General features: G+C 52.2%; 1 protein-coding gene across 7 annotated transcripts in view; it reads right to left on the bottom strand.

Annotated features, from left to right (window-relative positions):
* Positions 1–8,728: 8,728 nt before the first annotated feature.
* The window catches only part of LRRC20 (leucine rich repeat containing 20), a 57,800-nt gene continuing 44,103 nt past the window's right edge, over positions 8,729–22,425 (bottom strand). For all 7 annotated transcript variants that reach the window (XM_036438243.2, XM_036438238.2, XM_036438240.2 and 4 more), the window contains 2 exons: positions 15,361–15,528; positions 8,729–11,109 (listed from right to left, as the gene is read on the bottom strand). In XM_036438243.2, the coding sequence (XP_036294136.1) occupies positions 10,955–11,109; positions 15,361–15,528 (323 nt within the window). In that variant the 3' untranslated portion in view covers positions 8,729–10,954. The remainder of the gene's footprint in view (positions 11,110–15,360; positions 15,529–22,425) is intronic.

Raw genomic sequence — 22,425 nt, 5'->3', positions numbered from 1 at the left:
TTTGCATATTAACCTTTTATTATATAGGATTATCCAGTATCCAGCATTCAAAATTCCCTGATTGTAGCATAAATTTTAGAAAATAATAAGATTTCTGTTTCTGCTATCTATTATTATGTGGCAAACCATTCCAAAATTTAGTGGAGCAGCACTGTGGCTTGGCAATCTGGGTGGTCCTTCTGCAGGTCTCTCTTGGGATCACTCCTGCAGCTGTGGTCATCTGGTGGCTCAATGGGGCTGGAAGGCTCAAGGTATTGTAGATGGATCCCTTCTCGAGAAGGAAAAACTTTCTATTCCTGGCAACTCCCCTGGGCTGTGATGAGATGGAGTGGAGGCAGGCAGCACTCCCTCCAACATGGGCTCCATGCCAGCTGCCGGAGACTTCATTAACACCCTTGACTTGTCTTTCTAGCATCTGCCTGGTGCCTTTGTGGATACTTTACAGCCTGTGAAAACTTCATCCCCGAACCCAATTAAGTCCTTCCCCTCCCGAGGCAGCTTCCTGGAGGTCTCAGGATATACTAATAATAATGTTCACCTCTACGGCTCTTTGATGGTCTCGGAGACCAAGCCCTGGGCCTCTGAAAGCTAAAGCTGGGATGGGCAGGTTGGGGGTTCTCAGTGTGCATCCCAGAGCAATAGCATCACCGAACTTGTCACAAATGGAAGTTCTTAGGCCTTGCCCCTAATCTGGGGAATCAGAAACCCAGTTGTCTCTGTATTAACGTATCTTCCGTGTAATTCAATATATGGTCCAGTTTGAGAATCACAGAACTAAAGGACTTAGACCAGAGCCCCTGCACACAGACTGGGAAGTCCCAGCCCTTCTCTCTGCCTTCTTCCTGGTGACTCCGGGTGACAGATTGAATGTTTGTGTCCCTCAAAACTCATTTATTGAAACCTAATCCCCAATGTGATGTACATGGAGGTAATTCGGTCCTGAGGGCAGAGCTCTCATGAATGGGACTGGTGCCCTGTGAAGAGCCCAGTGAGCTCCCTCGTCCCTTCTGTGTCAGAACAAAGACAGTAAACCATGAAGGGGGCCCTCACCCACTCTGTTGGAGCCTTGATCTTGGACTTCCCAGCCTCCAGAACTGCGAGCTGTAAGTTTGTTATTCATTAGCCACCCAGTCTGTGCTATTCTTTGCTAGCAGCCTGAGCAGACTAAGACCGCCTCATCTCTGTAGGAACTCCAAGTTCTCATCTCTAAAATGGAAACACACTTCTGGCTGCAACCTCGGGTAGCTCAGGTCACCTCTCTGGGAACCGGAGTCCTCATTGATAAAATGAAGGAACGTTCTCACTTACTACTGAAAAGGGGTTGTGGTGAGGAGCCAATGAGACAATGTGCGAAAACTTGGAGAATGCTGAGTGCATGACCCTTATTAGGGTCATGAGCAGCAGTACTGACTACTAAACAATACAATGGTTGTGAATATAATCCACACTAATAAAAGAGAAACATGCAAATTAACCATACCCTCATGACTTCCACCAGCCAATCAGGAGTGGATATGCAAATTAACCAAAGATGGCAGGTTAATTTGCATACACAGACACTGAGCAGTCCACACTGCCTCAGCAGCTTTGGGCCTCAGGGCAGCATTAGAATGCAGAAACGTGGCTCCAGGCCAGAGTGAAGGCAGTGCCGGCAGCCAGTGGAAAGAAGGTCTATTCTTTTTCTTTCTTTTCTTTTTTCTTTTTTTAAATATTTATTTATTTATTTATTTATTTTATTGATTTTCCACAGAGAGGAAGGGAGAGGGACAGAGATCTAGAAACATCAATGAGAGAGAAACATCAACCAGCTGCCTCCTGCACATTCCCTACTGGGGTTGTGTCTGCAACCAACGTACATGCCCTTGACTGGAATTGAACCTGGGACCTTTCAGTCCACAGAACGACACTCTATCCACTGAGTCAAACCGATTTTGGCAAGAAGGCCTATTCTTGCACGAATCTTCATGCATCAGGCCTCTAGTATTTTTATAATACTTTTGGTCTGGGCCTCCCTGCAATGCCTCCTGTGTGAGAGAGGAAATACCATCAAAATGAATGCCCTGAGCACAGTCAGTCTAGGTATCTACTGGAGTTCACTATCTTCACACTAATAACTTCATCGTTATCACCACCTGTCTGCCTGTCCTGGTACCTCGAGGGAGCTCAGCCCCACACTGGAGATTGGGTTCACCATTCAATACCAATTTGCCAAGAGCCTCCTGGGTGAATACAGCCTGGGCCCAGGGGTACAGGGACCTGCTGAAGAACACAACATAGGGGCTGCTGAGAGCACAAGGTGGAAAACAGAATGGTTAAGGGCACATGAAACAAGTTCAAGTTCATGCAATTTAAAAAATACCATTTAAAAAGAGCATCGTGGCAACCTTTTCATCAATCAGATTGTCAGAGATGAAAAGTGCTCAGCGAGGGCCAAGTATGGCTATGCACTGCGGGGGGGTCATCGGGGCACAAGGCAGCTCAGCCTTCACAACTGGGACACATCCATCCAGCGCCCTGACAAGGGACCTGCTCTCCCAGCCAACACTCCACCTAGGGATTTCCCTAAGGAGCAGACCCAATGGTGGTGGGGGGAAATATTGACCACGGGTAGTAATGGCTATTATACAAAATAGTATGTACGTGAGTAATAAATCTACATTCTGTATAAAAGTGTGTGTGTGTGTGTGTGTGTGTGTGTGTGTGTGTACATAAATGACATATAAATGTTTGCCCACTGGGCATATTTCAAGTGATTTTCCTTTTCCTTTTCACTAACTTCCACTTTGACCTTTCTTATCAGAAGGAAGTTCTAATATAAATATGATTTAAAGGCTGACAACATCACTGGTTCTAAACTCTGACTCACATCAAAGTCACGTGGTTTTTAATAATCTAGGACACCACTGCCCACCCCCTCCTCCTCCCACACTGAATCAGAATCTCTTGGGGTGGGGTCTAAGCACTGGTATTTCTCTTAAAAGCTCTCTTAGTGACTTTCAAATGTAGCCAGATTTGAGAACCACTCAATTACACAGTCCCTCATCTCCAGGAACTTACAGTTGGGTTTAGTGATGTTTAACACTTTGGAGGTCACTAAGGAGACCGTTTCCCCAGCTTCCAGCCACTAGGGCTTGGTGCTTCGCCAGCACATTTTTTACACATCCTATCACTTTCCAGATTCTTCTGCAAATTTGTTTGTATAACCGTGGAGGGAGGTGGAAGGGTGGGGGACTCCCAGCTTACAGATGTCCCGGAGCTGGCTCCCCAGGGCCTGCATCCCTGCCACCGAGTGGGGTCCTGGAGTCGGAGGTGAGCAGGGAGCGTGGGCTCACAGCCCCAGCCCTTTGCGGGGGTCACTCCACTCACAGACGGTCTCAGCCCGCCAGGGGCCAGGGCTGAGGGCTCCGGCCCAGCGCTTCTGCTCACAGGGCTCTGCCACCTGCCATCATTGGGGAGGGAGGTGGCCCGCTGGGCATCCTTGCCATGACACCCTACACACATGTGCCCACTGTAGTACCCCCTGCCCACCTCACCCAGCCAAGTGATGATGCTTCTTCAGCAGAGATGATCACAGCATTAAAGTGGGGACACACACCCCTGTCCACTGAAGTCCTGGCAGCGACTTCCAATAACGGTACACCCCTCTCATGCCCCACATCCTAGCTCCAGATCCCACTGTTTATCATCACCCCCGAGCCTGACAACCTCACCCCACTTCACCCCTTTTCCCTCCCTCTCCCCCTCCCACCCTCTCCATCACCCAGCCTGGTGTCCAGGCCCCAGGGCCCTCCTGAGAAGGGAATGAGCAGGGATGTGAATACACAGGAGGGCTAAGGGAGGGAGCTGGGGCGCCCCATCAGCTCTGAGCTCTGTGAGGAGAGTGGGACAATGGTGGGGTAGCTGACCTCTGACTCTGGAATTGGCCTGCCCAGGTGCTCACCAGATGCTTATCCTGGGCAAGTGTCTTCCCAGCACAGCTTGTGTTAGCTAAGTGGTTTTGAGAGGTGTAGAGGAGGTGATGTCAGTTTCTGCTCAGCGCATAGGTGTTCAACAAGCGGTGCCTTAAGCCAGATGGGAGCCAATTTCCTGCTACCATTCCACCCATCAGGCACCCAACAGCCACCACCACAGACTTTTATCGCATGGATTGAGGTCTCTGGTTCCAGGCAAATGAAAGAGTGAATGGGCCATTCTTTCCTTCACTGGGGGTTATGGGGCTATTGCAGGGGGGCCCTGGGGAAACAGAGACATCAGGCCTCTTCCTAGCCTCCTTCTCCCTCCAGCTCCTCCTCTGCCCTGAGTGCCTGGCAGAGTCACAGAGCTAGAAGGGCTTTAGAGGTCACCGAGTCTAACCCTGGCCTGGGTTAGGGTCATCAAGCCTAACCCGAACCTGAACCCTAACCCTAATCCTAATGCCCAGCAGTGGGTACTCCTGCCCTCAAACACTCTCTCTTTCGCCAGGACAGCCCTTCAGAGAGCCGGAGGGAGGGTGCCCTCTCAAACCTGCCCTTCTGAAGGTCAGACGCTGAGTTTCTTTGGGCTTTTTTCTTCTTGTGACTCACCTCCATTTCATCTGTAAAACGGGGACAACAATAGTGCCTGTCTCCCAGAACTGTTTGTGAAGATTGAAGAGTTACCCTATGTCCAGCACTTGGAATAGTGTCTGGCACATAGTAAATGCTCATAAAGGTTAGTTACTCATATTGTTACTGTATTGAGTTCACCTTCTTGTGGAAGTGCTCACGGTTCTTGTAAAGTCCTTCTGACAGTCAGGACCTAGAATGGTGACCGGTCATGGCAAACCCCTGGACCACTGCAGAGTTCAGGGCACTCTGTAAAGCCCAGCACTGCCATTTACTGCGTGTGTGACGATGGGCAAGTTATATAAGCAACCTCTTTGTGCCACAGTTTCCTCTGTTCTACAACATAGGGATAATAACAGCACCTACCACGTACTAACACACTTATAAAAGTACCTGGCACATAGTAGGCACACAACAAATATGAGCTATATTTATTTGGATACTAGGCTTTGAATAAGGTAGTCTCACTTTCTCTTTCCTTTCCCCTCTCTTTTTTTTTCTAGCAGCCACATTATTCTAGGGCACATGTGTCAAACACAAGGCCCGCGGGCCAAATCCGTCCCGCCAGGCCTTGCAATGTGGCCCGCACCTCGCTGTCATCACTGCACTCCGCTGCGTTTCCATCACAATGACAGTTTATGACTGTTCAGTAAACCATTCAGCCCGCAATTTAGGCTGGATTTTAGATTTTGGCCCCTTCTCTGATTGAGTTCGACACCCCTATTCTAGGGCATTAACTTAAGCTTGTGGCCAATCCCCCCACTTCCCATCTTTTTTATTTGAAGAGTTGTGGATCCCAGAGCCACTCTTTCTTTCTTCTGCCTCCTCTGCTACAGACAAATTTCTTCTACCATCGGAACCAGCTACATGGGGCGCCGCACAAAACAAACTCAGTGGGTCTGAAATATAGTGGCAACCATACTTTGGTAAAACTGCTGTTTGAATTTTAACCCTGCTAAGTCTGGCTCCTGCCTGATTAAACGTGAAATACTTACCTCAGCTTCCAGGTGGAGACCTGGAGGCTAAGGCAATTTTCCCTTGCCAGGGATCAGGACCACAGGAGAATGGTTCCCACTGGCTCAGTAGCTTCAGGGATAGAAACTGTAGATAACCTTTAGAGTCTAACCGCTGAGCTATCACTTCTGTGTTATCACTATGGCAAGATAGGGCCACATTCCAATGTCCAGCAGGCTGTGACTGGGAACCAACCCTGCGGGCTGTCCCCAGTCTTTAGAATTTAGTCTTTAGGATTTAGGAACAACAGAAAAATTCTTGCGGTTAAAACCTTTAAAAGGAATTGCCTGCCCCTGAAACAGGGCAGTCATTTGGAGTCCACCTGCGTGTTTTGCTCTTGCGGCTGTGCTGGCCAGTTCAATAAATCCTTGCCTGCTTTTTTTAAAATTAATCATCTGCCTCCAGTGGTCTTATTTTGAACCCAGGATTCGACCCCACAACAGGGTCCAAGCTCTGAGGGGCAGGCCGGGCAGTGCCATGGAGGGAGAGACCTGGTATGAATCCTTCCTCCACCACTTATTATCTGTGTGATGCAGGGTGAGTCACTTAAGCCTTCTGTACAGTGGGATTTACAATCACCCCCTCCAGGCTGCCGTGAGGATTAAAAGTTAAGTCCCAATAATACAATGCCTTTTCTTACCCCAAAGTTGTGGGTAAAGGCCAAACATATAAATTGGGTAAAGATCTGCCCAGGCAGGTTTTTTAAAGTGCCTCCTCTCACTCCCTCCTTCCCCCAACAGAGTTCCCAGGAGACCTGAGGCTCTGTTAATGCTGTTTCAGGTCATACCTTCTTCCAAGCTCACCTGAACTGGAGGAACTGGAGGCTGGGCCCTTCCCAGTCCTGAACCTCAGATCCAGCGCCTTTCAGACAAATAGGAAACCACTGCTCCTGTTCGGTAGTGAGGCCACTGAGGCTAATGCCTCACCCAACACTGCTCAGCTGGACGGTGGGAGAGAGGGGACACTCCTCTGGACTCCTGGTGGAGAGGCCCTGCTCGCCTCCACCTGACTCTGTCCTTGTGGTCCCTGGCCTTCTGAGAGCATCTGAGAAACAGTGGGTGCTGTCACCCAGGGCACAGAGCAACCCCTGACCTTGCCGAGGAGCCTCACCCTTTCCGTGACCTCCAGGGCTTCCTGCTCTGCCCATTCCGGCAAGCCCTTGGCCTGGCCCCTTACCTTTAGGGGAACTGCTCTCCACCCCTCTCACCCCCGTTTCCATAGCTGCGGCCTAGGGATGCACGGCGCCTTTCACGTGAATGCCTCCTCCAAGCAGAGTTGGAGCTGTTCTGAGATGTCCGGGAGAGTGGCAGGTGCCTGAGAGGGACTGGCATGAGACTGGTGGTGGGAAAGCCAAGCATCTTAGAAGGGAGACCAGCCTCTCTCTCCCTGGCTGGAAGCGCATGCAGGGCGAGGAAGGCATAGCCACCATTTAGAAAAGGCCCAGAAGCCACAGGGAAATGTAAGGGGCCCTCAGCCTGGTGGCAATAAGGTCTCTGGGAAGCAGATGGCCAGCAGAGTTCTCAGCATTTCTTCGGTGATGGCGGGGTAGGAGAGGAGGGCTGTCCCCTTGAAGAGCGAGGCCAGGAGGCTGCAGAGGCTGAGGTCTAGACTAGGGTAGGTCCCTGCCTGGGAGCGAGGCGGTACCCCTCCCTTCCTCAGCCAGCCTCTGCAGAACACTGCCTGCAAAGTGCTTTGAAATGGTCATTAGAGCTCTCCCCAAGGAAGGCCATCAGTGCTGTCATCTGTGCTGCTAAACGGCAGGGGGGATCTAATGGCTGACACACCCAGGGAACAAGTAGGGCAGCAGGTCAAGGGGAGGCCAGGAGCGCTAAGCAGATAAGCTCCGATCACCGATCACCGATCACCGAGACTCGCAGAGGGCCCTGCAGCGGGAGCCAGGAAGCCTGGGCATTTGTGTGGGCTCTGCCAGGAGCTCCCTGCATGCCTTCAGGTCACTCCAACCATCTGTAAAACAGGAGAGGTTCGGCCAGAACGTTCTCACTGACAGTTTACCTTTCCCTCTAGAGCAGGGGTGGGGAAAGTCTGGCCCTCCAGATCATTTGGTCGGGCCCTGCCAAGGCATTAGGGGCGAGTTAATTAAATGTTTGACCAATTATAGCAGGCTAAGTTTTAAGTTGATCACGTTGTATGGCCCAAGAGCGATGTAAATATCCAATGGCCTTGGCAGGAAGGAGGTCCTCCATCTCTGCTTTAGAGAGCCAGAGGGGTTTTTTCCTCGGGGGCGGGGGGGGCACGCTGAGGAGCTGCAGTTCTGGCCAGGGGTGGGGTGGGGCATGCGATGGCGAGGGCTTCTGGCTCAGGGTGGAGTTCGGGTCGCCTCCACAGTATTAGGAAGAACGTGTCTTTGGGAAGGTGGTGAAGCCTCTTGGGAAGGTGGGCAGCTCTTGGGGGGCAGCCGGCTAATGGCCGACCTTGGCCAGGCTGTCCCGTGCATCCCCTTCACCCCTCAGGCAGAAAAGGGGGGGGGGCGTGTGTCCACTCACAGAGCTGGCAGGGTTGTTATAAGGATTAAATGAATGATTCCAACACACTCAGACACTCCGGGTACCCCAGCACTATGTGTCCATTAAGTGAAAATAATGGAGTGTCTGGCCTAAAACTCCGGCAAACGCTGAAGGGCTGGCCTTTCAGATTTAGAAAAAACCTGATTGAACCTTGAACCCAGGAGCGCTTTCTAACTTACACCAGGACACCTGGAGCGCTGGGCCCGCCTGTCTGCTCTGGGGATCTGGGCTGGGACTTCGCCTGTCTTACCAGCTCGCTGGTGTCAGTGCTGCTGGTTCAGACCTTTCTTTGAGAACATGGACCCTGAATGAATTGCCAAGGGTGTAATTTCTGGCAGCGGTTAGGGAAAAATTGGGGGACAACGGGTTCCTTTATCCGTCCCCAGGGATATGGGTCTCCCCAGGGCTGACAATTAGCTGCTCTGCAGCAGCACAGCTCTGGGGCATGCGTCAATTCCTGCTGGCTGCACCCGGGCCCCTCTGCTAGGTGTCACCTCGGTCTAGCTTTCGGCCAGAAGGGCAGCCCCGCCTCTTCTCCGGTGGGCAGGTTTGGCACCCAGGCTGTGGGGCCTGAGGTGAGAATGAATCAAACGCCAACCAGGCAGGTGAATCCAATGCATTCTTTATTGCAGACTGAAGCTAAGGGCTCACACTGTGCTCTGATCCGGGGCTTCTCTGCTGCCCCGCTTTCCCAGAGAGGCCAGGGCATGCTCTCCAAGCAGAGTAGGACGCAGCTTCCAGAAGCAGCCCCTCTGAAAGGCCTGAGATGAGGACCTGGGGAAGGAGCAGCTTGGCATTCGGGGAAACCAGAAAGGAAAGCCAGGGGGCTGGGTAAATCCAACCCTCATCACCTGGGGACCCCAGGTCACTCCTTTCATGGGAGTGGCCTGGTGGGAGTGAAGGGCTGCCTTGGGAGGGGGATGGGCAGAGACTTGGTGTTGGGGGAAAGCTGAGCAATTCCACCACCGTTCACTCCCAGGCCCTCCCCAGGCCAGGCTTCTTAAACAGTAAAGTGCTTGTGGGGATCCCTGGGGAGCTGGAGTGTGGGCCCTGATCCCAGAGGTCCGGGATTGGGCCTCGGGTCCGTGTCTCTAACAAGCTCCCAGAGGTGCTGATGCGGACCACACTGAGGTGCAGGTTCTGGCCATACACTGCCTTTTTGTGTATCAGGCAAATACACCCCTTCTTCAACAAAGACACGGTGAGTGGGGCCCGGCCAGGCTGGGCTGGACTGCAACCTGCAGCCCTCACTTGTCCCCGGCTGAACTCCTAGCCCTGGAGATCTTGTCTGGCCTCCTCACCCTGAAAACCCTCTTCCTAGAGCCTGACCCACCAGGCCTGGGAGATGAGCAGAGGGAACGGGCACCTCCTGGGACACTGAGTCCTGAGTGCGTGGTGACAGGCCTACAATCTCCCAACCTGCCAGCTTCTCACCAAGAGACAGGAGGCCTGGGCAGGGCAGCCTCCAGGCTGGGGAAGGGGAAGGGGGAGGGGAAAGTGATGGGAACATTCTTAGAAAGGGTCAGTGCTCTGAGCGTGGCAGGGTGGCCACTGGCCCACGGAAGTAGGATTTGGGTGGCCTGGTTTGCCCCAAGTCCTGGGGACTCAGGCATCTCCCACAGACTCTGACAAAAGTCCAGACCAGATGGGCTCTGATCTGCTTGCTCCACAGATGAGAAGGTGGGAGGTAGACACCTGCAGGATCAAGAGGTCAGGGGTTCTCCACACCACGGGTACTGTCACAGGAAGCCAGAGCCCAGGCCTCACCTGGCGGAGCCACCGGTTGTCCCTGTGGCCTGTCCTCAGGTGAGCACAGAAAGCCCCGAGCAGACGTGGATGGCAGGTCACCCTATTGCCTGGCCAGGCTCCAGGCTCAGAGCCTGGAAATGACGAGGTTATCAGGGCTTTGAGTGGTGACCAGGGGCTGGCCGGCTGCAATCCAATGGTCCATAGTGCCGCCTGCCTCCAGGTGAACCGATGACAAGGCAGCCAATGGCTTTCTTTCTCTCTGGGACACTCTCCTGTAGCTCAAGGGGTGGTGCCAGGCACAGCTGGTCACTCCAGCAACTTCTGGAGTAAGGTTGGAGGAAGGATGGAGCCAACTTCTGGAGTAAGGATGAGGAAGGATGGAGCCAACTTGATCTACTCCCCAGTTCCCCCGCCTGATGGCCCTGGGCTCCTGTGTAAACATTGTCAGCCCTGGTGCAGCGTCCGCACTCTCTCTGCAGCTTTCCCACAACTTCCGGCTCAGGCTCCTGCTGATCTAGGGGTCCACAGGGCTCAGGATGGGGCACAGAGAAGGGCTGGTTCTCAGGAAGCAATAAATAGATACAGGTGGTCTTCTGTTCATCTCAGGGCAGCGACTGGCTCTCAGCACTAGAAGCAAGGCCTCCACCCACAGGGGCCCAGGAAATGCTCGGCGAAGCTCAGCTGCGAGCTCAGAAGACACCGAGGATTCGAAGACTGGGAGGCGCGTGTCCCCTAAAAGGCCTCCAAGGAGCCCAAGGAGGCAGAGACCCACGGCCGCTAGCCCTTTCCCTGAAATTGTAAGTCTCAGAGAGGGTGGGGGGCCTGCACAAGTTCACACAGAGGCTACGAATGCCGAGAGTCCTGGCTCTAGCCCCCACCTCGCCTCCTCCTCTGGGCATTCCAGGACCCTCTACCGCTCTAAGCTACCTATCCTGGACCGAGGCACCCCCTCCCACACGCTGTTGGGCCCACCCATCCCCAGCCCTCCAAGCTTGGCCTCCCACGGGCCCTTGGGGCTCCCTCCCCTCAGGGTGCCAGGCCAAGCGGCTTCTGTCCCTTCTGGGTGGGCACGAGGAGGGAGGCCTACGGCGGGGGGGCCAGCGTGCCCTCCGGAGACATGAGCATGTCAAACTTGATGAGTGGCGGGGCGATGACGCGCACCTCGGCGTTCAGCGGGTTGAAGCGGAGGTTGACGCTGCGCAAGGCGGGCATGGCAGCTAGCTTCTCCACGGGCACGTCTGGTGGGGAGAGAGGGATAGGTTAGGGGGCCAGGGCCAAGAAAGAGGATGGAACAGAAAGACGCTGATACGCGGTGGGAGCAGCTCTCCATCACCCACTGCACATGGGCTCCTGGCACCCAGCCCTGCATGCAGAAAAGCATCCTAAAAATAAAGTTGAACTTTATTTGACTTCCATTTATCCCAGCAATTCCACTTCTGAGTAGGACTGAGATCATTGCAAACAGGTCCTCAAATACGCAGTCACATATGTACACAGCAGCACTATTCACAGGATCCAAGTGTTCCCAACAGATGATGGAGAAACCAAATGTGGAGACGCTCTTTAAGAGCACGCAGACATGCTGCCCCTCACCCACACTTAGCACCCATGCCCCTAGATTCAACACCCACGGCGGATTCTTGCCTGCTCTGCTCTGCATGGTGGTTACAAAATTATGACTTTCCAACTCCAGCAGCCCCTCAGCATTACTCCAAACAAGGGCCTTCCCTTCTCTCCCATCTATCCATTTATTACCAATAGGGACTCCTGTTTCTTACAATTCATTATTGTATTTCGTTATCTTGGTGCTCAATTTGTCCCAGATTTACTGGCAGCCAGTAGGAGCCGATCCCAACTTTATCACTCTTCCTGCTCATTTAAGATCATCGTCTGAGAAAGAAGACCTCCCTTACAATTGGGAAGGTAAGCAGAAAAGCTCCTAGCCCTACTTGGTTTGGCTCAGTGGATAGAGCTTTGGCCTGCGGACTGAAGAGTCCCGGGTTTGATTCCGTTCAAGGGCACATGCCTAGGTTGTGGGCTTGATCCCTTGTAAGGGGTGTGCAGGAGGGAGCCGGTCAATAATTCTCTCTCATTATTGATATCTCTATTTCTCTTTCCCTTTTTCTCTAAAATCAATAAAAATATATTTTAAAAAAATTATCTCTCTAAAAAATAAATAAGTAAAAAGAACAGCTCCCAAATAACCACCAGGTGGGAACGAGTTAGAGAGGGCCCTGCCAAGAAACCGATCTGGGGAAACAAAATGAGTCGAAGGCGAGGTCCCTGAACCTGAGAGCGTGCCTCCAGCTCCCCACTGGTGAGCCGAGCTGCCACCCACCGGGCAGGACTGCAGGCTCCCGAGTACCCGGTGCCGGAGCGCAGGCCAGCTCCTCTCCACTCACACCAGGGTTCTTGGGCATAAATTAAGGTGACCAGATCATCCCACTTTTGGCGGGGCAGTCTCGATTTTCAACAATTTTTCCCACGGCCTGCGGCGTTTTAAGAAAGTCCCGATTTTTGGAAAGATTGGAAAGATTCTTTCCAAAAATCGGGACTTTCTTAAAATGCCACGGGACGCGAGAAAAATTGTTAAAAATCAGACTGTCCCGCCAAAAGCGGGACGATCTGGTCACTTTAGCATACATGGCTCCTTTGGGAACTAGCCCATTTACTATGGCTCTGCTCCCCCAGATAAAGATCCTTCTGAAAATGCCTAGTGAGCAGGCTGTGCTGAAGGACAACCAGGAGAGGGGATCTGTGCGCCCTGGGCCCAGGGATCAGTGGAAAGAGGAACCTGAGGGAGGGAGGTAAACCACATGTGGCAGGACAGTAAGACGCTAGGAAAATGCCTGGGCAAGAGAATGGGGAAACCGAGACAAGAAAATTAGACAAGGCCAAACCGTTCGGGCAGCTTGCAGCAGGCCTGTGAATCCTGAGACCTTATCTCCCCAACAAGGACACTGAGAGCAAATGGTGCCTGCCCTCCTCCCTGACCAGGGAATGCACAGCCCACATCACCTGGCCTGGGACAACAGAGAACAAAGACCCATTTAATGCCACGTGTGCCTGCTAAAACCAAGGACAGAGGAAGCTGGGGAGCAAATAGCAAAAACCACATTGAAGCCAGACAGACCTACGATAACAGCAAAACAGACCAAAGAACAATCCAAAACTCCCCTATGCGCTCCTTTTGATGCATCAGCATATTAAAAAAACTCATCTTGAAAGCTGATGAATACTCTGCTGTAACCCTCCCCTACGATTCTCGCCAGCAGAAACATAAAAGATGAAAATCCCTTAAGACAAAGACTCAGTGCAGGCTCACTCTAGGGCACACCCATGCTCCTTCCCAAGCAAGAACGTTTTATTTCTTCCTAAGCTCTACGGGTCCCCAAGAGACTTGCAACCAGGAGAGCAGTGGGCAGCGGCAGCTCAACCCAGGCTCACATCCTGATCCTGTCTCCAAGGCCCCTTTTTCTCTGACTTCCCAGGGAGCTACCTGAGCCCTGCTGTGGCTCACTTCTCTCCTATAATGCCTCCAGAGAGCCAGAGCAGAGCACCACTTAGCCTCTCCCCTACTGTTTCTTATGTTTGTTTGTTTATTTGTTTTTTTGTTAATCCTCACCTGAGGACATTTTTTCCATTGATTTTTTCCATTGAGTTTTTCCATTGATTTTTAGAAAGAGTGGGAGAGAGGGGGAAGACAGAGAGACACATCAATTGGTTGCCTCCTGCAGGCACCCCAACAGGGCTGGGGATTGAGCCTGCAACCGAGATACATGCTCTTGACCAGAATCGAACTGGAAACCCTTCAGTCTAAAGGCTGAAGCTCTATCCACTGAGCCAGACCAGCTAGGGCTCCTCTGTTGTTTCTTTTATCCTAAGTCCTTCCTTCATTTCACTGTCTGTCCCCAGCTTTAATAAACATATTCTCAAACCCACCTGGACTCATACTGTGAAACCTTTCCTACGTGAAGTCGAGAACCCACACACTACAGGCTGGTCTGAGGCAGACCTGCTCTGGGCCAACTGTGAGCACTCCTGATGTACACACACACACACACACACACACAACCCAGACAGTCATTGGGAGGAGGAGGAAAAGGGAGGTTACAGCCTCTTCAGGGATAGAATGGGATTGTTGGTGGGTGGTTCCATCTCATCTGCACCCTGGAATCATCTAGGGAGTTTCAAAACCCATCAAGCCCCAAACCCACCGCCAGAGATTCTGATTTCACTGGCAGGGGTGTGGTCTTGGCACAGGGTTTTTGTAAAGCTCCTCGAACAATGTGAATGTACATCCAATTCGAGCACCTCCGATCTTCCAGTACTTCCCTCCAGGGCGATGCCCCCTGCTCTGGTGCACGAGGTAAGCTGTCAGGAGCAGGGCTGACTGCCTACCTGGCTTGGGAGGTCCCACCTCACTACCATGCACTGTCCGCTCCACCCCGAGAAAGTTTCCTTACAACCACTATGTGGCTTGTGGCTTTCTATCTCCCTATGGCCATGTGCAAACAGATTCTCTCCTTATGCAAAGCACTGTCCTGAGTAACTGGGATTATGAAGCAAGACCGCTTGGCGTGCCATGACCTTGGCCAAGTTACTGAACATCCCCGTGCCTCAGTGTCTTCACCCGGGGAGAGTAACAGTATCTGCCTCATAAAGTTACGGGGAGGTTTACACAAGAGCACAGTTCAATGCTCACTGAGTATCAGCGGGTGTGACTGACCAGCCACAAGCCCCATGAGAACAGGAGGACACTTAGTCCATCTCTGCCTCCAGCACAGTGCCTGGCACAGAGCAAGAGGCTCAATTAAAAAATGGCAGCTGGTGAGCGAAGGGACATTTCCCCAAAGCCTAAATCCATGTCCAGACCCGAGTCTATGTTCCTAAGAGCCTTATACCCTGAATAGGTCCTTGCAAGGCTGAGCTCTGACATTCCCAGCATGGGGGCTGTTCTCCAGCACTCTGGACAGAGACAGGGACAGGCAGCCTTGGACTGGGGGACGGCAGAGAGGGGGTTCCAAACCTGTTTCCCAGTGGCCCCTGCGTTCTAACGGTGGAGACCAGGAAGGGCGAGCCAGGGACTCAGGGAAAAGTAAATGCATAGAAGTCCCGAGCTGATGGGTCTCAGGGGCAGCCTCGGATGGCAGAGAGCTGCCAGGGGGACAGCTTGTGGCCCCAGGGAGGCCCAGCTAGTGCAGGCCTCTCCGTGGAGAATACTGAGGCCTTCCACCTGTCAGGTGACAGCAAGTATCCCACCAGGCCCCTGGCAGGTGGCAAGGTCTCATGATGGTTCCCTTTGGGGGTCCGGTGCCCTGTGCTCAGCCATCGCAGGCCAGAAAGCCCCGCGCTGCCCTCCAGGCTCTGAAAACGTGACTCCACAGCCCCACGCCTGGAGCCCCTTGAGCCCATGAGCTTCACTCAGGAAAGGGAGTTGGAGGAAGACGGTGCTGAGGGGGGCGGGGGACGGGGCGGTGTCCACTCACCCACAATCTCGTTCTCCTCCAGATTGATGGTCTCCAGCGCGGGCAGGGTGGTGAGCTGCTCAGGGAAATCGTGGAACTGGTTCCGAGACAGGTCGATGGCCTTGAGGTGCTGCAGGGCACTGACCTCATTGGGGAGGCGGTGCAGGAAGTTCCCTTCCAGGCGGAGCTCTGCCACGTGGGGGAGGAAGAGAACGGAGGGTGAGGAAAGCAGCCTAGAGCCGCTGCCAGCTGCCCGGGCCAGGAAGGCAGCAAGGACGCCCCAGGTCAAAAGGACACTAATGGTGTCCATTCCATGCTTGTTTATGCAAGAGGAGGGGTAACTCCCACCGCTGGCCAGAGGTCATTTCCAGCTGGGCTCCCTGCTTTTGGCTTTGGAATGGAAGGCTCTCCCGACATTCCAAAGCCTAGAGGGCGGTCAGGACACGATGGCTCCTCCCTCAGACCAGGCCTCCACTCCAGGCCTTGATGGGAAAGGACAGGATGAGCAGCCCGGGGCTCCTCACTCCCGCAGCTGACGAGAGTATGGATGGGCTCCTGCTTCTAGAGCCGCTACTCCAAAAGCTGGCCAGCTACCCGCAGGGGCCAGGGTGAGGAGGTGAGCAGGGCTGGTGGGAGTCCCTCTGCTGGGGACCTGCCCAAGGCTGGCTGGGGTGGTGCAGGCTGAAGCGCTGTGTTCTACAGAGAAGCTGGGTGTCCACAGGGGCGAGGAGCAAGGAGAAGGGGTGAGAGGCAGAAACCCAGAGCCATGGTGGGAGATAAGGGCCTAAATATGCTGCACCTGGGGCCCCCACTGCCTGAGTTCACACCCAACTGTGCCACCTACAACTTGTTCACTCCGTTATCTAAGCACATTAGGTCTGCTTCCTCACCTGTAGGAAGGGACTAGCAGTCCCTGTCTCATAAGGTTGTTGGAGGGTTACATCTGTGAACACGGGAAAAGCACTTGGCTCGGTGCCCAGCACAGGGTACGCATTCATACGTGCTTCTGTTATCATCACAGCCTAGGGCTGCTGTGAAGACTGCGTGTATGCAGGGCTTTGCACGTCTGGCACACAGTAGGTGCTCAGTAAACATGAGGGAGGAACCGAGGGAAGCAGAGGAAGCCAGTGGACAGCAGGAGAATGGGGGGGACAGAGCTGCAGAACCACCATGAGAGCACCCACAAGGGCCTGGAGTTCTGCTGGTTTCCCAGGCTCCGTCCCCAAGTGACCTTATAGAGTCTCTCCTTTATTATCTGACAGGTGAGCCTTCCCACCATCTGGCAAAGAGGAACTGAGGCTCAGAAATTCCAAGTGATGAAGAAGGGCCTCAGCCCTTCTCCCCGAGGCTGGCTTCATGGGCCTGTGACCAGCACGGTCACACAGGGCCCAGGTTCGCATGGGCTCGGCACTTGTGGCGGAAAGTTCTGTGCTGCCGCCGTGAAAGTCTGTGGTGAGAGGCTGTCCCGTGACGTGACCACTCCCTGCAGGCCGGACCCGGGCCAGAACAGCAGTTGCTTTCTGCAAACCCCTCTGGGAGCTGTCTCATCATAACGGATGTTCACTCTGACACAAATCAGCATCGGTCCCTTGCCTCCTGTTATGTGCTGGTTCCTGGAACAGTTTGCTGTCTTGACCTGGTCCAGCCCGTGCAGCAATTCCCCGTACCTGGCAGCATTCATCAGCTAGTACCTGCAACTGTTCCCCTGCTTTACTCCCCAGAATTCTTTGGGATCCATTCAGTCTAGCAGCCGCCTAAGACATGCCTCGTAGATAAGTTTCCCTTAATTAACTACCAGACTGGAGTGGCCAGCCTCCTGCTTTGGTCTTTCCTGGCCTTCTGCTTATGAAGGTAGATTTCCAGTCTCAGGATTTTTCCCTGGGTCTGCGTGGACCAACAAAGCCTTAATAATTTTATCCTTGAAACTGTGTTTTGTAAGTAGAGTGAGGCCATGGAGTATCAGCTCACACACCAGGTCCTGACTCCCACCAGCTCCCCAGGATGGGTTCTTGGCAGCCAGCTCTCTTGCCCCCAGGCCCCAAGACATGCTGGGCTCCCCCTCTTCACCCCTTTCCTGCAACTGGAGCAGCCCTCTGTCCCTGGAAGGGTCCTGGGCACAGGGAGGGTCAGTCGGCACACGTGCCCATGGTGTCTTGGGGTACAGCATGGTGGCAGCTGTCCCCTGGTACTCCTTGTGCTGGGGCGGGCAGCACCAAAGGGTCCGATAGGCAGCAGCTGGAGGCCTGGTCTTACAGGAGAAAACCTCTCGCTCACCCTGGCCTCAGGCACTGAGCATATGCTGAGCAGGGGTTTCAAGATTCTTGGGATACCTGGCTGGACCTCGCCAGGTCCTGCCTCTGGCCAGGGTGAAGTGGGGTGGTTTTGCATGTGGTATGAACTGCCAGGCCCAAGGGTACATGCCCGTGTGCCCTTCATTGTGGGAGTCGGGGGTACCCTAGGTACTTGGGAGCGTCCGCACTTCCTGCCTTCCTCCTTCCATCCGTCCTGCGTCTGGCTGAAGTTTCCTTCTGGCCATTTGAGGAGCCCCTGAAAACAAGCCACGAAATCCAAATGGCATAATTTGATGATCCCATATGAGTCAAATGCTCTGACATTGCATTTAAAACTGGCATGGTACAATATAAAGAATGTATAAAATTCATACCAATAATTTAAAGTTCCAATAGCTTCCTGACTTGGAAGGGCATTAAACAGCACATGAAAATCACCATGACACACTAAGAGAGTGGCCACAGAGGCAATAAATAAATAAATAAATAAATAAGTAAATAAATAAAGTCTTTTTATGTTCCTTTGCCAGTACTTCCTCCTGCTTGTGAACAGGGTCCTACATTTTCATTTCGCTCTGGGCCAACCAGTTATATAGTCAGCCCACTTGTCCCTCTGCATCCTCCAGGGTCAGCTGGGGCTGTGGGAGATAAAGGGCTCTGTGGTCCCAACAGCCGTTCCAGGGTTCGTTTGAACAGAGCCCTGCCTGAGGGCCCTCTGGACCACCCACCTGAGTGTCAGCCCCACTGCAGGCACCCGGCTCCGCCAAGCTGCCTTTCATTTGATGGGGGCTGTCTCTGACTCATCTTTGTTCCCTACTCAGCAAATACCTGGTAAGTGATGACGAGAGGAAAACAGACAACGCAGGGGACCTGCCTGCCTCTCGTTCCCCTTTCAAGGACATCGTGAACACAAGGCTCATCAGCAGAGCCACACAAACCCAGAACCCCTCCAGCAGCCAGGCCCTTAGCCACGCCGTAACCCAGAAAACATCCCCGTCCAGGTCACCATTCCAAGGTCAGCGTTGGAAGGGATGCTGGAGCACACCGAGTCCAGTGCTTCCTGAACTTGCCTTTGCCAGACGGCATTTCCTCAAACACTCCGAGCATGCTGCTGCCTTGGGGTCTTGGCACCTGTGGTTCCCTCTTTCTAGAATGCTCTGCTACGTCACTTCATTTGTGTCTTTGCTTAAATGTCTCCCTATCGAACGTAGGATCTTCTCCCATCTTTTCTGTCCCCTTCCCCTGCAGTGTTTACTTTCACAGAGTCCATCATTAACTCATACAGAGGGGAGAGACGGGGGGAAAGTGGTAGAAATGAGGCTGGAACCAAGTTATCCAGCAATCTTGGGAAGATTATGGATTTATCTCAGGGAGAAAAGCCATTCCGAGGATGAGTGTGCATGACCTTCTTTAAGAATTTATGTTGATCTTATATCCTAGGAACTTGCTGAGCTAGGGGTTGTTTAGTTTGTTTTGTAGATTCCTTGGGGTTTTCTATGTATACAATTATATCACAAATAGAGTTTTATTTCTTCATTTCCCATCTATATGCCTTAATTGTTTTTTCTTATCTTATTGCAGTGTTTAGAACTTTCAAAATGAGAAGACATCTTTGCCTGTCCGAATTTTACAGGTAAAGCGTGTCATCATCAAGTCTGATGTTAGCTGTGGGATTTTTATAGATGTTCTTTACCACACTGAGGTACTTCTCCTGTGTTTCTAGTTTGTCGAGTTGTTTTTGTGTGTTTTTAATCATAAATGGGTGTTGGAGTTTGTCAAATGCTTTTTCTCTGCTATATATATATGACAGATAACTGGCTGACTTTCAAATGTTGAGCCAGCTTTGCACATTTGAAAAAAATGGATAATTACCACTTGGTCATGGCATATAATTCATTTCAGGCACTGCTGGGCTTGATTGTTAATATTTCTCTGAGAATTTTTTGTGTCTTAATTAATGTGAGATAGTGGTCTGTAGTTTTATTTTTATTTTATTTTTGTCTTGTTCATATCTGGATTTGAAATAAAGGCAATACTGGCTGTGTAGCATGGGTTGGAAAGTGTGCCCTCTATTTTATGGAAGAGACTATGTAAAAACTGATGTTAGTTCTTGTTTAAGATTTTGCTAGACTTCTCTAGTAAAATCATCTGCGTCTAGAGATTTCTCTTTTTAGGGTCATTGTAGTTATGAATTCAATTTATTTGATGGCTATAGGGCTATTCTGATTGGATACTTCATCTTGCTTGAGTTTTGGTAGTTTGTGGTTTTTAAGGAACTGGTCCATTTCTTCTAAGTTGTCAGAAACTTATGAGTGCAGACTTGTTCGTGATAAGCCTGGCAGGTTTTGAGGGGAAAGCAAGCCATGGACTTGGGAAAGGCAAAAAAGGTGGTTCCCTGGGAGAGATGCCCCCATCCCTGTTAAAGTCCCCGTCTTAACTAACTCCTGGGACTTTATGTCACCTCACCGAGGTACCTGAGGTTTTCTCTCTTGTTCCCATTTCAGAGAAAGAACAAAAAATGTGGCCAAGAGCCTAGCCACCTGATGGGCTGATGTGCTGAGCTGCCAACTAAGAATGGTTGCAGACACATCTAGCTTTGCTTCTCACCCCTTCTTTTTCATTGTTGGGGTCACAACAATGCCCAGGATCTTGCTACCATCTCTCTGGAAGAGAGGGCTGAGGTGTTCTGGACCCAGGGGGTGGCCTGAGGGGCCTCCAGATGTTTCTTCCTGCTCTTACACCAAGGTTCAGAGCTGAACAGCCAGCCTTCCAGACCCACAGGGTCTTGGGAGAAGACCCTCCTCCATCCTCTCCCAACACCGTCCCCAACCTGAGTCCCTTACGATAGTCCCTTATTTACTCTCTCTTTAAACTGTGGTTTCGGGTGTCCGTTAAATGGACCTCCCCTCCCCCAAGTTCTTCCTCTTACTTCCGCATCCTCCTTATCTTGAACAGCTGCCAAGCCTGACTCGGAAGACTGACCCCCGAGGAGAAATGAGGCCTACTGATTCCTTCAGGAACCGATGAGGCTGGCAGGCTGTACCATGGAGCCAGGTAGCCAGGGGATGCGACAAACTCCAAAATTACCTGTCCACGGAGGATCAGTTAGGGCCTTGGGTGCCGCACCCACATTGATAAGCAATCGTGTTGCTGCCTGCAAGGGCCCCGGTGCAGGGCAGGGCCAGCCAGTGTGCTGTGGCAAAAAGTGTCCTTCAAACGGCGCATGCTCCGCACAAAGCCAGCTGCTGCCCATGGGGGACACAGGGGCAAGGAGACAGAAGGGGAGTTTCCAAAAGCCACACGCTCTCCTCAGGTGGACAGAGGGAAGGGGTGAGAAAACTGTTCTACCTGCGTCTGCAGCAAACCAAAATGCCGCACTGACCATTCTGCCCCCATGAAAAGAGTAAGAGTAAGGCAGTGGTCACTGTCCCAACACGAACCAATTTCTAAAATGTACTGATAAGTAAGGAAGGCAAGTAATGACCTGGCTGGTTTGACCCAGTGGCTAGAGCACTGGCCCTCGGACTGAAGGGTCCTGAGTTTTATTCTGCTCAAGGGCACGTACCTCAGTTGCAGGCTCGATCCCTGGTCTGGGCTGGGACGCGTGTGGAAGGCAACCAATCGGTATGTCTCACTCACACTGATGTTTCTCTCTCTCTCTCTGTCTTTCCCCCTTCCCTTCCTCTCTCTAAAAATCAATGGAAAAATGTCCTCAGTTGAGGATTAACAAACAAAAGGCAAGTTGCATATTCTCTAATCCTATTAGCAGTTATAAAGGAGCTCTGTGGATCTGGAGCCGCAGTCCCAACCCCTTCTTTTTCGCTGTGTGACCTTGAGCAAGTTATTTACACGCTCTCTGCCCCAGTTTCCTCACCTGTAAAAGGAGACAGTGTCAGCAGAGCTGTGTACTTTTTGGAGGGTCTAGCGAAGAATCTGTTCCTTGACTTCTCCAGCCTCTGGAGGATTGGAACATCATATAGTCTCTGTTGCAGCTGTAACATCAACTTCTCTGACTCTAGCCCTCCTGCCTCCTCCTGAGGACCCTGTGATGACACTGGACCCACTCACCTGGATATCACCTGGTCTTAAGGTCCTTGACTTAATCACATCTGCAAAGTCTCTCTTGCCATGAAAGGTACATAGTCACAGGTTCCAAGAATGTGGATATCTTTGGGAGGGTCATTATTCTGCTGGCCACATGGCAGGAGGTCATTCATTCACCAGCTCAGTGGGTAGCGCTGTCCAGGTACTGCGGTGGACAGCGCCTGGGATGCAGCTAGCCTCAGGGCAGTGCATGAGACGACATGTTCAATCTTCACAAGGGGTAAAGACTGTTACCAGTATTATTCCACTGTCCCAAGAGGAAACTGAGGCACAGAGCAGTTAAATACCCTGCCTGTGATTACCGAGCTAATAAGTTACAGAGAGCATCAGTCGACGGTCTGGAGGAGGAGCTGCCCCCACTGGAAAGAGCTGGCACACTCAAATTAACTCAAGGAGAGTTTATTTGCAACAGAAAGTATTTCCAAAGGTGTGAGAGGCTATAGTGGAATTTCAAGGGATCCTGCAGTAACACAGGGTTACGAGCAGGGAGCTGTCACCAGCCGGAAAGAGAGAGTCATGTGGAAGCTGCCTTGAGAAAAGTGACCTCCGGACAAGGGGCACAGCTAGCCCGAGGTGGACCTCACAGGGAGGTGGCCAGGAGAATAAACACACTGACCTTTCTAGCCACTCTCCCTCTGCTCTCCTGCTGGGGCTCCCCAAAGGCTGTGCCTAACTGCAGCCGGGGGTCAGA

Source organism: Pipistrellus kuhlii, unplaced genomic scaffold (genome assembly GCF_014108245.1).
Source record: "Pipistrellus kuhlii isolate mPipKuh1 unplaced genomic scaffold, mPipKuh1.p scaffold_m20_p_15, whole genome shotgun sequence".
Lineage (NCBI taxonomy): Eukaryota > Metazoa > Chordata > Mammalia > Chiroptera > Vespertilionidae > Pipistrellus > Pipistrellus kuhlii.
The sequence above is the reverse complement of the archived record's forward strand: the minus strand, read 5'-3'. Positions and strand labels throughout refer to the sequence as shown.